This window comes from Triturus cristatus, chromosome 5_2 (assembly GCF_964204655.1).
Source record: "Triturus cristatus chromosome 5_2, aTriCri1.1, whole genome shotgun sequence".
Lineage (NCBI taxonomy): Eukaryota > Metazoa > Chordata > Amphibia > Caudata > Salamandridae > Triturus > Triturus cristatus.
Window position 1 is genome coordinate 343,839,257 of NC_140588.1, and position 15,791 is coordinate 343,855,047.

Genomic DNA, 15,791 nt, shown 5'->3' on the forward strand with positions numbered 1-15,791 from the left:
GGTGACTCTGGGATATATGGTGGCCAAGCGTGACATAGCGCAATTGTGGGGTTCCCAGAGGTTGCCAACGGTCTCGGCGTGGAAGGACAACCTGGATTGGTGTATGTTTCGGGAAAAGGTAGTGTATGTTGCGAGAGGTAAGCCTGGGAAATGGGTGAAAGTGTGGGGCCCCTGGAACACCTACCGTGGCGGAATTTGTACCCCGCCGCTGACGCCTGATCTGGCACTGGCCCCGTCTCCTTAGTCTGCTTGTCGCCTTGGTTCTGGGCTTTGAGTCCACTTTGTCTCCTATCCCCCCCCCCGCTATTCCTGTGGATCGGTAGGGTCCTCCCCAGGGGAGCTCATACTGTTGCTTTGAATTTTGGCTGCCTTGTGGATTTGTTTGTCGTTTCTTATATAAAAATGGAACCGCCATGTGGAGGGTCCGGACGGTGTGGCCGCCAACGCTTCTTTCAACTCCTGTGACCTCTCTCACGCTGCAGAGATTGTTTACTGACTGTATTCTATGCTCATACTGTTTGCTAGCGGCCGGCCCGAAGGTTGTAGGCCCATCTTTGTATATCTTTTGAATTCTGTAATAAAGGTTTCAAAAAAAAAAAAAGAAAAGAGTGACTTACCCATCCTGCCACTTTCTGTCTCCAGAGAAGTTGCAAGAGTGTCAACATGCCTCCCAGTTTTGTTCCCAACTCACTGAGGAGCCGATTCAGAGATTGGTCCACATGCTCCACACATTTCTTGGGTCATCAGTGATGTCGCAACATGTTGAGGCCTTCAGGGAGGCCATGTGTGGCACTTTGTTGGTTCCCTCTCATGCTCCTTTGGGCCCCAAAGATCTGAAGGAGCCTCCATTCTGGTTGCACCACAGGATTCATCCTCTGTTCTGTCTGCGCCCCTTGAACCCACGTCCGGTTTTGCACCAGTGTCGGAGCTGAATTCCATTTGGTGCCAAAATCTTCACCAGTCTCTTCAATAACACTGCGACCAGCACTGGAGGTAGACCCTATATACTGATGACAGTGTCTGATTCGAGCCAAAATAGTCTCCACCTTGACCAAGGTTGCATCTGGAATCCAGACTGATGTGCTCGGTACTCGCTCAGTCTGATTCAGACTGAACACTATCCCAGACATGGTTTCAGGTGCTCCACCATCTATTTGGATCAGAGCCTACCACCTTTTGGAGATGACAATACTGATAATGGGAATGTGTCATCCCCAATACCATGATGACAATTTGTATATGCACTTGCAAGTGGCCAGTGGGCTTGATAAAGCCCCTGATAGTAAGACCACCAAGAGAAGACAGTGCTTACTTCTTTGTGGTCATTAGTCATGCAGTGGACATATTTAACCTACAACGTCCCTCTGTGGAGGTCAAAACTAATATCCTTACAGAGGTCCTGCAACCTGGTCAGGCTTCTTTTGAGCCTGTGTTGCCCTTTAGTAAATCCCTGACTGATGCATGGATGGGCACGTGGTCAAAGCCTTCTTCATGACCACAGGTGAACAGTCGGGTTGCAAGATGCTATAGGCTGGTGCCAGGCGACCCTGATTTCCTGAAATCTTAGCTTCTTCTCTACGATCACCCTGGACAGAGAGTTTACATATTTAGATTGAGGCATTCGGGAAACAAATGTTCTCATCAGCCAGCTGAGCATTGAATTTGTTAAAAGCCCTTTTGGGACATAGTTAGCAAGGTCTTGCCAGCAGTCCCTGAAGACCCTCAGACTTCCCTGCCACAAACAATTCAGGATAGCTAGGATGCAGCTAAAGACATTTGATCTGTTCTGGCCACCAGTAATTGCTTAGGTCGAGCGGTCAGTACCAGCGTGGACCTCTGTTGTCACATGTGGATGAGATCTACTGCCTTTTTCTGGGGATGTCCAGTTCTCCCTTATAGATATTCCATTTGACAGGTTTTGCCTGTTTGGTGAGAAAGTGGATTCTGCCCTGGAACGCATTAAGGACGTTTCTTTGGCCTTTTGGCTCCTACCACCCAATTCCCTCAGTAGATCCATCTCTTTAGGGAATTTTAGAGAGGGTTGGCATACCAATAATGCCAGCCCACCCTTCACCACTACAGAAAGCACTCCAGTCCTTTCGGGCTAGGGGACCGGAGTCAGGCAGACCATGTGCTGGTCAGCAGGGACACTGATCCTCTCAGTCGCTCAGCCCTGAGGCAGCAGCTTCCAAGCCTCACTAGCTCACGGCCACTCTGTAGGAGGCTGGACCCAACACTTTAACCAGGGATGGCAAAAAATTACATCACACAGATGTGTACTCCAAGTCGTTCAATGAGGCTAGGCCCTTCCATTCCTTCCCCACCTGCCTGCATCAGAGTGGATTTAAGAAGACCACCTTGGCTGTCTTGCAGTAGGAAGTGCAGGCTCTCTTTTTCTAGAGGGCACAGGTCTCAGAAATAGGAACTGAATGTTATTCCCTCTATTTCCTCGTGCTGAAAAAGGATGGGGGCCTTCGTCCTATTTTAGGTCTTTGCCGTCTGAATTTCTTCCTGGGGAAAGACAAATTCAAGATGCTCACATTGGCTCAGGTTCAGTCTGCCCTGGATCCAAGCAAGTGAATGGTAGCCCTGGACCTGGAGGATGTTTATTCTCATACACTCATCTTGCAGTCCCACAGCTACAACATGCAGTTCAAGGAAGGCCAACAGCATTTTCAATTTCCCGTTATACCCTTAGCCAGGGGCGCCTCCTCCACTAAGGTGGAGGAAAGTCGCCGCACTGCTCAAAAGGAAAAATAAAATGAGAATAACGTATCATTTTTACCATTTTATTTCTCCTATTGCTGTAAGTGGAGGGGCGGGCGGGGCTTGCCAGAGCAGGGTTGGAGTGGGCCGGCCAAACACTTCATGCGCACTTTGCATATTCCCCACCAGACCGCATTACACAGCCTGGTGAGGAATGTGCACAGACTCCCTGTCCCCGTCTGAGCGCCGAACCACTGCACTCAGAGCACTCACAACGCTGCATTGCAGCATTGTGATTGGCTCAAGCTAACCTGTGTGCCCTGGTGCTTCCTGCTGCTGGCCGGTACTGCAGGAAGAAGGAAGATGAAGAGAACGGAGGAGAGGTGGCAGCTGGCAATTAAAGGTAAATCCTTTTTTTCATTTTATTTTAATCCTCACTCGCCACACCACCTGCATCCAATAGCAGCCGCTGCTTGCCTTACGCGTCACCATTGCACCTCAGGTGTTCACTAAAGTTATGGCGGTGGTCACAGCACATCTTCAGTCAGGGCTAGCAGTTTTCACCTCGATGACTGACTATTTACGGCAGCCTCGATTCAGTCACACGTAGACCACCTGAGGCAACGGTGAACCTTATTACATCTTTGGGGCTCATGATCAATGTGCTAATGTCACACCTGACTTCTTTGCAGAGGCTTCCTTTTATAAGGGCCATTCTTGTTATGGTGCTGTTTAGGGCGTTCCCTCTGAGGTTAGTCTAGTAATTTCAGCTTATGATTTTGATGTGTCAGCCTCGGTCCTAGATCTGGGAGTGGCTGAGAGGCTTGTTGACCTATTGGCCTTCTGCATCCTGCTCATCAACTGTACCAAGTGGCACATGCAGGCTCTGCAGTGGGATCTGAAGTCTCAGTGGGCCTAGCGGCATAGAAATCTGTTGGATTCCATCCAAGTTTCAGTGGAGACGTCAACATTTCTACACTGGTGTCTGTAAGACCTTGTTTCCAATGGCAGATCCCTCTTCCTTCCCCCAGGCGAAATTGACGTTGGTGGAGGATGCGTCACGGCTGGGTTGGGGAGGTTGTCTGGGGGGTGGAGATCACTGGACTTTAGTCTCCAGTAAAAATCTGACTCTGCATCAATATGTTGACGTTGCAGGCTGTCTGCCTAGTTTTGAAGCCCTTCCTTTCATCCATCAACAGGAGGCTGGTGCAGGATCTCACAGACAACACCAACACTATGTGGTATGCAGTAAGGAGACTGGGGCCCTAGGTCCTATGCCAAGTGGTTCTTCACCTCTGGACTTGGCTGGACTCACTTGCCTTGGTCCTGAACTACCTGATAGGATCTTTGAATGCCAGGGTGGACAAACTCAGCCTTGATCATGAATGGCGACTTCATCCCGAGGTGGTGGAGGGAATCTTCTAACGATCGGGAGAACCCTGGTTAGATCTTATCGCTATCACCGAGAGCAAACCGTTTCAAAACTTTTACACACTGGAGGTCCCAAAACGGCACTCTCTAGAAGATTAATTCAGGCTAGAAAGGAGAACTGGACTCCAGTGTGGCTCTCTATTACTATCTCTCCTGTCCAGAGTGCTAAAGAAGATCAGGAATGACGAGGCCCAAGCCATCCTAGTAGCTCCTGATTGGGCTACAGAAGTGTGGAACTCTGAATGTCTGAGCAGGAGCATCTGTCCCCGATCAGGTTTCCGCCTCGGGAGATTATTTGTTACTGCAGAGTTCTGCACCCTGCACTGTGCAATTTACACCTCCATTCGCAGTGATTGACAGTTGAGTGCATTTGTGCTATCTGTTGAGGTCGTGGATGTTGTTCTTGCTGCACAGCACCCCTCTACAAAATCCATTTAAGCAGGACGCTAGGACACGTTTTTGGCCATGTGTGTAGCCGGAAACCTGGACTCGTTGCAGGCTAACCTTTGATGTTGTACTGTTTGTTTTGTCTTTGGCCCAGCAAGGGCTTACAGTGGGCAGCATAAAAGGTTATCTGCCTGCCCTTTCTCTCTCTTTGGGTTTGCTGGACCAGCTGCCCTTGTTGTTCTGATGAGGTTTTTAAAAGGTTTGCCACTTTACCTATTCTTGTTGAGATGTTCTCTCACTTTCTCCTTTTCTCTAATCATTGAATGATCTCAACTATCCTAGCCTCAGTGTCTATTGTGAAGCATATTCTGATTTAAAGTTTTGCTTTTGGCGCGCTTCTCAATAAAAAGATTTAACCATAAAACTTTTGTCACACATGTTTACCCCTAAATCTTTTGTGATGCCACAGTGGGATCTAAATTTGGTCCTGAATTTCCTCTGGTGTTCTTCCTTTGACCATTGCACAGCTGTTTGTTGCATCTCCTTACTTTGAAAACTGTTTTCCTTGTTTCAGTTACTTAAGTCCACAATGTGAATGAACTTCACGCCCTCTGAGTGCCACTCCCTTACGCCGCTTTTTTTCTAGACAAACTGGTGTTGCAGACCAGGGTGGCCTTTTTGCCAAAAGTTGTACTTTCATGTTAGGCAATCCATCACCTCCCAAACGTTCTGTGCTCCACCTCACCCCTCGAAAGAAGAGACACTCCATTGCTTAGATTTAAAGAGAGCTTTGAACTTTTACACCGGTAGCACAAAAGACAATCTGGTAGGTGATCAACTCTTTAGGTTCTCTGGGGCAAAGAAAGGCAAGGCGATCCAGAAAATGACTTAATGCAGAGGCTATCAACTTGAACAAAGACCTGCTACGCGTTGGCCAAGAAGAAGCCCTCCAAAGGATCGTGGGCTCAAGCCACAATAGCCAAAGCTGCTACCTCTGCCTTGGCATGCGGAGTACCTGTTCTGGGCTTGTCAGGCTGCAACATGGGAGTTAGTGCACACGTTCATGAAGCACTACTGCCTTGGGCATTTCACCTGTCCGGTCTTGCATGACGTTTTTGTCGCACGCCATTCCACAGACACTCTACCTTGAGAGGTAGTGCTTTGGAATCTATTCTAAAGGTGAGGAATCTGCAGTTAGAAATATCTATCATAACAACAAATTACTTAACTTCGGTAACGCTTCCTTCTGGTGACTACGCTGCCTGACGTCATATTCCTCACTGCGTTCTCACTTTCTCATTCTGTGGAATGGTCTCTTTTCTATCTGAAAAGGTCCCAATCCAGAGATCTGTACTTTCGTACCTACGATTAAGTTTTGGGCTCCACATCTGAGTTCATGGATAGAGTTAAGAAACTGACAGCCTACAGTGGTGGCGTCCATGCTGGTGTCGATACTGATGTGGAATGAGGTCAATGCAGAGCTGCACAACACCACTTAGTGGCACGTGGGAGCACTGCTCTAAAAAAAAAAAAAACCTTCTAGGTCCAGTCTTGTTCTAGGGATTAGTCCTAAGGTAGGGATTCTGCAGTTACATAGAGACTCCACCATAAGGAGCTTTACCGAATATAAGTAACGTGTTCTTCTTTACAAAGATTTCAAAGAACATCGAAATGAAGGTGTTGAAAATCAACAGATGTCTCCTATTTTTTTTTTTCTTCCCTGGTCACATTTATCGGCACCAGAATTTTCTTGATTTGGTGTGTATTGGGGATTATGTCTAATATTTCAGATGGTTTTCCTCTGATGAGATCGGTTTTGTGATCAAAGAAATGCATAGTTACCAAATGGTAATTGGGTACCCTAAATTCCTAACACATAAACAGGTGCTTCCAGGCAGTTATTTTTTAGGAAGTTTTATTTTCCTCAGTCGAATTTCTCACGCACAGGAAACATGACTGTGACCAGTAATCACTGCTGTGCATCACTCAGACATGTTTTCTATAATTACGGCTAGCAGTTTTATATTCTCCTGTAACTTTTGCTATTGACCGTTGTATTCCTAATTGAAATCCATTACTTTTCTATGGTGTCTTGGTCTGTGGTTCCTTTGCATGTCTGGTGCCTTGTATGTGTGCTTATTTTAGGTCATGTGAGTGTTCAGTGTTCTTAAGATCATTGTTAGTATGTCTTTTAAGGCTTGTGGCTCAGCCGAGGAACACAACTTTTGATGGATTCTATACATTTAAGGACTGGGCTTATGGTGTAAAGAAGGAGCTTTTCAAGTATCTTTTTCCAGCCATTATTAATGCTGTATGCTGCACACTTCACATTTGCATAGATAGTAAACGTTGTGAGGAGAAGTAGGCATCACTGACACTATTGTTTTTTATTAAAATGTACATGTTTCCTTTATTTGCACAGGTGCAGCCAAGCTCTATGCATACTGGATAGTGGTGAACTTCAGGGAGGCCTACAACCTGTTTGCTGTGAATGGCATTCTCTTCAATCATGAAAGCCCCAGGAGAGGTTAGAATTATGCTGTATTGCAAATTATGTGTGCATCAGCACACAAATGAAGTTCATTGTGTGTCTTTTGTGCATGTATTCGTGTTTCCCTAGATCCTACAGAAAATGTGTGCTTTTGCCTTCAGTCAATTTCTAGGAGCATGTCCTGTGTTGTAAATCTTCACAATGAGATCTGCCCTGCTGTGAAGAATATTCTTTTGTCATTCTTTGTAAGACGTGTGATTGTCCTCATGGGATTGTACTTAATGTTTATGCTACAGACATCTTTGCATCTTCTGAGAAATAAGTTCTTGCTCTGCAAGTTTCAGTTGACAGCCAAAGCGTTAAGAAAACAAAAGTACAGTCGCTCTTATATCTTGGTTAGGTCACTTCCTCCTCGCCTTGTTCCCCATAAACAATGACTTTTTGTCCAGTGTAACAGATCAACATACAGACAGCAGGGAATTCTGTCCTTTTCTCATGTGAATCGACCAACACTACAAAAAACTCTTGTTCTTAATAAACCCAAACGTAAATGACACATCTTAAAATGGAGGTTGGCTCGCAAGATGGTCTCCTTCTTATGCCAAGCACTTTTTTTCTTGTGCCAAAGGTTTTTTTTGGCTTGTGTATCACAGGAGATCAAGGATGGTGTCCCTAGAGCAGATATTTGTTTAATAATGTGCTAGGTTAATTTGTATGTACTGGGACAGTAAGCAAGCGCGTCAGAGTAGCTCCAACATTGTTTTTTTTTTCCAGCTATCAAGTGAGTAGTGGAAGCGCAACTTCAGGTCTTGCTTTGTGCGAGATGTGTGCCATTGTCTGTTATGTCATTTACACTATAAGTCACCTCACTGCATTTTTAACAGCAGGTGCTGAAGTACTCTTTAAAGTAAAGGTCTCGCCATACAAGCACCGTTTTTCAAGCAGAGGTGTTCACTACATGATGCACAGTATACCTTATATACCGCAGTTTCCTCTCAACTAAATAAGGTGTTTGGGATACTTTGAACCGGAAACTAGTGAGTTATTGGAGTTTTTAATCTTTGTAAGTCTGTGAATATTTCCTTCCAAATTATTAAATACCATTTTTGTTCTTTACTATTTTTCAAAGCAGAATCACAATTGATCTTCTTAATACTGCATTTAAACTTGATGACGTAGAGAATCAGTTTAGATTCTCTTATTTTCAGTTATTGGTCATTGATGTGCAGGCTAAGGCATTTAGGGCCAAATGTACTAAGGATTTTTGTGGTCACAGATGGCCTGATTCCCAGAATAGGGCTGTTTGCAACCACACACATTATTTTTCTGATGTACAAAGCCCAAATTGCGAATCAGTAACTAGTTACTAAATTGCAATTTGGGTTTTGCACTACAATACTTGGAAGGGTCATTTTTAGGGTGTCCCTTTCTAATACCAATTTGCAGTGTTATGTACAAATGTTTTGAGACTGAAATGTGGCTGGAAAACATTCAGAAATTTACTGCCAACTCAAAGTTCGTGGTAACCCATTCATAAAAGGGAAGGGGTCCCAAAGGGATCACTACCTACTCTTAAAAATAAAATCTAAACCTTTCATTTTTTTAATTTTTAAACTCATCCCGTTTTCCTTTAAGGAGAACGGGCTGCATATTTAAAAGCAATCACAGACTTGGTTTGCTGACCCCAGAAGGCCATATTCCCTGTGATAGCAACAAATTCCAGTGGTTGTAAATTGCGACCTACCTCACTAATATGCATGAGGTAGGTCTATTTGGGACCCACTAGGTATCGCTAAGGAAACTAAAAAGAGTTTTATACATTAGGAATAGCAATTTCCTAATTGCGATTCACCGGAAATAGCTATTCCTAATTTTCATACATCTGGCCCTTAATTCAATAGAATTTGGCCATTCATTACCTCAATTGTCTCATTTGTTGGCACCTGGCAGGTACCAACATTGTAATATGGCAATCCTGCTTAACCTTCCATTGTTTGAAGTAGGTGAAGCCATCTTTGGTCCAAAGCGTTGTTGTCTTGGTCTCTAATACTTGGCATCCACTGTTTTTCATATTTGCTTGTACTCTTTTTGTTTACTGTTTTCATAAAACAGTATAAGACATGTAATCAAAATGACATCCATTGTGCATACGTAGCATGACACATGAGCACTACCACAGATAAGAATGTGCAGTTGTTGCAGCACACTGAAAGTCGATACATATGGAGGGCATCCTGTGCTGGAAGGCTCCATGCAAACAAAATAAATGCCACAAATCCAAGAACAAATAAACAAACGTTTCAATCTCATTAAAGTCGAGATGTTTCCAGAGGGCCCCTAGTCTTGCACAATGTTTCAGAATAGCGCTTGAAGGGGTCCCATCGATGGTGAGGGAGGAGGGAATTTGGGAGGGAGGGTCTCCAAGTAAGGGTGAGAAGCGCTTTCGCTGCCAGAGAGGCGGGCGAGCCGGTCAGTCAAAGAGCTACAGTGCTTTAAGCTTTGGTGGGCTGAAGCACGTGTGGTCCAGGCTAGAGAAATAGTTAACAAGCATTTGCCACATATGTGTGAATTTGGCATCCGTATGGGCCAATTTGTGAGACATATGCTCTATTGAATAACGTGCCAAAGGCGTGTGAACCATAATGTAGTGGAGGAGGCTGTCGTCTTTTTCTAGCATTGGCAGCGTTCACCATGTGGCTAATGAGCTTCCAATCAGTATGTGTCATTGCTTCCAAAGTAAGCGGTCGGATGCCCAGTATGACAGTGGTGTGAGGCAGGGATGGAAATCCCCACCGTGCCCTTGCTGTATCCTGAAATCTCCTTTCAGTATGTAGTGATGAGGGAGCAAGACCACCAGATGTGACGGAAATTCCCAGGTTCCCTACCACAATGCCATCACAAGGATAGAGGCTGCACGATAGATACTGTGGGGGCACGTAGGGGTATAGTACCACTGAGTCATGAGCTTGTAGGCTTTTTCTCGTTGGGGTATGCTTCTAAACATCTTGGGGATATCACGACAGAGTTTTGCAGTGTTTTTAGGAGATGCCCTCAGAAGTGTGCTTGTTTGCCATTGTCTTTGGTATGAGTGAGTGCGAGGAGGCAGAGAGTGCTGAAGCACATGGTAGGTTTGGAATATCAGTCGCCCGGAGCCTTCATACCTTTCTAGCTTCTTGAAGGGGGTGTAAGAGAGGCACCCTAGACATTAGGGGGTGGTAGAGTGCACAGTGTTGCAGCTGGCAGTATTGCAGTTGTCGATTCAGGGAGTTTGAAGTCTGATTTGCATTGGTCGAAAGGCTTAATAGTGCTTCCCACAAAGAGGTCACACAGAGTTCTACACTCCTCTGCTTCCCAGCTAGGGAATTTATGAGAGGCAAGGACCGGGGTGAAATCACAACCATGAAAGTGTAGACCCAGCTATAGTGGAGGGTGACTGCTGCCCTTCGGCAGGCTATGTGAAGATTGATTCATTGATGGATGGATGGTGGTGGCTTAACCTGTATTGTAGAGTAGGGGCTTATGCCTTCTAAACTGTACACACTGTATATGGTCTACAGACACTTGTATAAGATCTGTTCATTTCCCCCATAAACGCATACCTTATCTTATTGTGTGTATTTGGAGAGTTGTGACAGTTTTAGAATGTTTTTAGTGTGAGTGTGTATGTTCTGATGTCCATTATCTGTGTGAATGGTGTCCTCTAAGATGACGCAATAATAGCTGCTTGTGAGGGAGGGTCAGGTTCAGGTTGTTTTTGTAAACTATGAACATGTCTGCAAATCTACAAACCTATTATAGCATCTGTGAGTAGTGAGGGAAATCCACATCACTTTCTGCCAGGTCCGAGTGCTCCTTGGGAACATTGTACCGTCCAAAATTGGTTTGGTTTCCTAGGCCTTTCTGTCCTCAGATTTACACAGCAAGTATCTAAACTGTGAGACCACATGAACTCCATTTGGTGACCTATATAATAGTGGTAAAATTGTTGCCCCTCGTATGCCATCGTAACAAATATTTGGCTACAGAAAGCTCAACCCCTCAACTGCCAGAGCGAAACAAGTGTTGGCTGTAGCATCAATTGCATAAAATGAACAGCCTATCTACAGCTACTGAATTTATTAACAATCCTCTTGAATAAAGAAAGTGGAAGAGTGCAAGGATATCTCTCTTTTCAACTGTTCGATCGAACTGGGCGAAGAGTAACACCCAGTGGCTACCCATGGTCTACTCAACGGATGCATAGGAGCTGTGCTAGCCCCTTTAGCAGTTCACACCCTCTCTATGTTCTACGAAACTGTTGACTGTATAATTTAACTTTGCACGTTTAACTTCTGCAAGTTTGTTATGACTATGCACACTTTATTCTACAAAATTGTTAGATTTCTGCAGCAGGTTTCAACATCACACTTTGACCCTGAGCTGGAGAGAAAAAGGCACAAAAGAGTGACAAAAGAGATGGGTAGGAAAACTGGGACACAAGAAGGGAGGGGGGGTGAAAAAGAACCTTAAAAAGTGAGATGAAGACACAAGAAGTGCTGGATTTGTAAGCAAAAGGCATGAGGTTGGGTGGCAGTTTGCATCGCAGACAGTGGGCTCTAAGAGAAAACGTAGCTCTTTCATTTTTTTTCTCTAAAGAAATTAAGCTCTACTTGCAGCTGCTGGCTATGCATTATGTGTTGTTTACCAGAAGAATGATTTCTGCTTTCAGGGCATTTATGTTAAATTGTGAAACAGCACCACAAGTACCATGGCCTCCATTGTCAGACCACCCACTGACTCGCCTGCTTTCCAGTGCCCTGTGAATCAGATGCCAGGGCTCCAGGTGTGCTGAGTTCATTCTTTGAGGGAGCGGAGGGAGTAAGCAGCTGTCAGAATACATAGCTTACTGTACTTACCGTAGGCTTCCGGCAGAAGTTGGAGGCCAATCAATGTTGTTGTTAATAAAGTAATGCGTTGTTACGTTACGCAGCGTGGTGCCACGGAGCTGTGCGCCCGCCCCCCCGGCTGAGATCTGGACGGAGTGTAGGGGCTTTGACTGTGCGATAAGACATGAAACGGGAGAGCAGAAACTGCGCCGTCCTGTCACCCTGGAAGTAAATCTATAGATTATGGTCGACAGCGGGTCCCAGAAGGCAGTGTCGGGAGCACGATTCGGCATTATGATTTAAGAGCGCGGGCGAGCGGCTCTGTTCACCTTCCCGTGGCTACCCCCCGACCACCGAGATGGCTGGGGCCCAGGGAGCGTCTGGAGACCTCGGCCCATCCATCCTGCCCTATTTCAGGCATGACGGGACTGTGGGGGTACTTCGCGGCCTAGCCCACTCCTGTTTCCAGTGTTAAAGTTGCGTTTACCTTTTTAATAAGCCGCATATGGGAAACAAATCCGATTAGGCATGCAGTTGTAAAGAGGGGCCTTTCTTTCGTTGTTGGGGTTCGGTGCTAGAGATGTGCGCACTGCTCTCCGTTGGCACGCCGGCTTTGATAGTTTTATTATAGGGGCGTTTAGAGAGAAACGTAGGAATTTCCAACTTGACATCTGGGAAGGACCACCTAGCCCGTCTCCCAAACTCCCATAACACTTTATCTCCACTGACGTGTCTGGATATCAAAGACTGCACTGTTTCCTACGGCAACTGCTCGACTCCCTGTCTCTCCCCCACGTCCCATAACGACACTGCTTTCTATGCCGAGAGGTAGTTAAATGTATTTACGATATGTTCCTAACTGCCTCTGCCACCGACCTAGAGGTATACCTTCCTTTGGTCTAGGATACACGTCCGCACAAACATTTCTTTTTGCATTGTCCGTGGTTTATACCGACAAATTTGTTTCCATGTTGCACACCACTTCCATTGTCTCCTGTAAACTGGGACGAACAGGCTATCTAATGGCTACTTGAAGCAAGTCACGCGGTGGAAACACTACACCATCGTGCCGCTGTGCGTAGGCACTGTCCTTTCTCTGGAGTGGAAGGTAGGCCCATTGAGTTTGGACAGTGCTGCGGAAAATGCTGCCCTAGTCCCATGTACGGTAATATTTCTGTTTCCGGACTCATTTTGACAAAGTCATGACCGCATGATTGCAGGCATTCCTGATTTAGCTTGTGCAGGACAGTCTTCCCTTGCATTAGGAGGGCCCATCTGTGTCCTATGTGGAGCTTTATTGGAGTGAAGCCCATAACGCTGCACACAGGTTGCACTCAACAGGACCACACAACCGTAAGATAGGGAAGTTCCCTTTCCACCAAAGCTCTACATGTGAGCCACGTGCATTCAATAAAGCAGCGATAGTCATGTTTACACATAATAAAAGTAAATGATACCAGACTCCTTTAAATAAGAATCAGTACATGCAATTCCCAACCCAACAGCTGGATTGATTTTCCTCTGGATACTGCTTTGAAAGCGCACATTAAAACTGCAGTCATTCTCCTTGAGGAGTTCTGCAGGTGAAGCATGCCCACTGCTAAATTCACAATGAAAAGCGGTTGACCTCCTTTACTTTCTCTAGCCCTCAAACACTGTGCTCCTTTCTCAATTTCTATAACTTCTTTCTCAGGTCAAGACTTGGATTGCAAACTAATGGCCCCAATGAGTTGACCTGCAATCGAGACCTAGAACAAGTCCTTTACACTACTGCACCAGGAACTTTACTACAAGTTTGTGCCCACAAACCGCTCCAAAAGCCTATGCAGACAGCAAGCCGTTAATGAACGCACTGGTCTTCTAACCACCACCACCCTTGTTGTGACTGCTCAAAAGGATCATGAACTTTTTTCTGACTGAGCCTTGTTGCCAGCTCTGCTCAAATGCCTGCATCGACAACACATTTATTTTCGCCTCCGTACCTTCTTGTTGCTCGCTCATGTCCTGGTGTGCTCACTAATGATAACACACCCTGCACCGTTTATTTGAGGCCTCACGCATGGGCACAGCAGTGAGGTGACACTATTTGTACATTGCTACTGCCAAGCTCGAATGGAAGAGCCTCCAATGCTGCTGCTGAGCCATGACTAGAACTGGCACATGCACCTTGCTGGACAAAAATTCAGCCACAACCCTAAACAAATAACTTTCGTTTTTATCCATATTTTCTGGAATATAGACAAGCCTTGACCTTGTGGATTGTCTGCCGGGGTCTCCATTGTGGAGAGGATTAAATTTCAAGTAATCATGAATACTGGTTGATGCTGGACTTATTGTTCCTGGTGAGAGTGGGTCAGTGTCCAAGCCTTCTTTTTATAGGTTTTTCAGTTTTGTGGCGTTTTCACATTGTTTTATTTTCCATAAGGTGTCCTGGGTCCAAATCCAGGAAGATAGAAGTCTTTATATTTATTAATCTGTGAAAGCCCTTAGAACAAGAGTGTTATAGTAACAAGTTGATAGATATGTCAAAAACACATTTGATGGTTATGCATAGATTTTCGGCTGATACATGTGGGTGAATGCAGAGGAGACAGTTATGGACATATTATGTAACAGTAATTCATCTATAGTGCTAAACAAAAGGTAGGTTTCTTTGCTAATGGTTTGTCAATGTACATGTTCTGAAAAACGATTAGTTCCAATATTTTTGTTAAAAATTTGCATTTAACTCAATGCATTTTCTATCACTTTCCCAAGTATTTAACCCCTATTGTAATGCTTACAACTAAGCCTAACTAGATCGGTCACCCTAACTCAGGTGTCTCCAACCAGTGGACCGCGAGCTACCAGTAGCTCCCAGACACCTTCCAAGTGGCTCAGTCTTGAGTTCATTTTTAAATAGACAAAGGGCCACATTTTTCCTTTTAAAGTTTAGAGAAGACTGTGTTCACCTTACATCACTTTACATCACTTTACATTATTCAGTAAATGTATCGGGCTACCGACAGCAGAGTCTGATAATGAGAAGTGCTCAGTCAGATTCATGGGCCAGGCTGGGGCACAGAGGTGAAGCACTGAGGTATTTATCTCGTAAATAAACGTCTGTGTTGACTTAATACTGAATCATGCTTCTGAATGCTTATAAATGGGAGAAAATGAAAAGTCACCCTAATGATTAAAATGGGAGAACATTTAAATGAAGAGTTAAAGTGTTACATTTACAAGCAGCAGGCCTTTTGCTCCCAGTGACCAGTAGACACTGTGCCATATTTATAACTCAAAAATAGTCGTTTTCTTTTAAGAATGTTTTTTAAACAATTGTTGTTCTAACTTTCTTTTTAATTGTATGTAAGTCATTGTAAATGGTTTTAAGTAACTGTGCAATATAAATAAAAATTAATTCATTCATAGTCATTTTTTTCAAATGGGAGAAATGTAAAGTGAAATCTTTTTCTATGAAACGTTAAGTAGTTTTGTCTTTCTCCGCTTCAAATACGTCAATTAGGTCTTAATGTTTTTATGAAGCATGCTTCTTCATTTAAAATTCCTCCCATTTAGACAAATGTATTTTTCTGTTATGAATATGGCACCATGTCTACAGGCCACTAGGAGGAAGATGGTTGGTGTTTGTAAATTTGACACTTGGAAATGGGAGAAAATTTAAATGATGAGTTTTATGGATTCCATATAAATAAAGTTATCTCTTCAGTCTAATTTTTTTGACACAGTGCCATATTTATAAGTCTAAAATACAGCCATTATTTTAAGTAGGAGAAATTTAGGGTGCAGGAAAATGTTCCGTGTTTTGAACATTTTTGCAGAACATTTTTTGAACTTCAAATTTCTCCCATTTGTGTTATACATGTAACGGTGTCGGGTATGGTGAAAGGTATGTCCTGTGCCGAAAGTAC

The 15,791-nt window shown here is 44.5% G+C and overlaps 1 protein-coding gene across 1 annotated transcript in view; it reads left to right on the top strand.

The window, feature by feature from the left end:
• GMDS (GDP-mannose 4,6-dehydratase) overlaps positions 1-15,791 on the top strand; it is a 1,578,414-nt gene that overhangs the window by 571,700 nt on the left and 990,923 nt on the right. Inside the window, exon 6 of the mRNA XM_085607140.1 lies at positions 6,947-7,051. Within this exon, the coding sequence (XP_085463266.1) occupies positions 6,947-7,051 (105 nt within the window). The remainder of the gene's footprint in view (positions 1-6,946; positions 7,052-15,791) is intronic.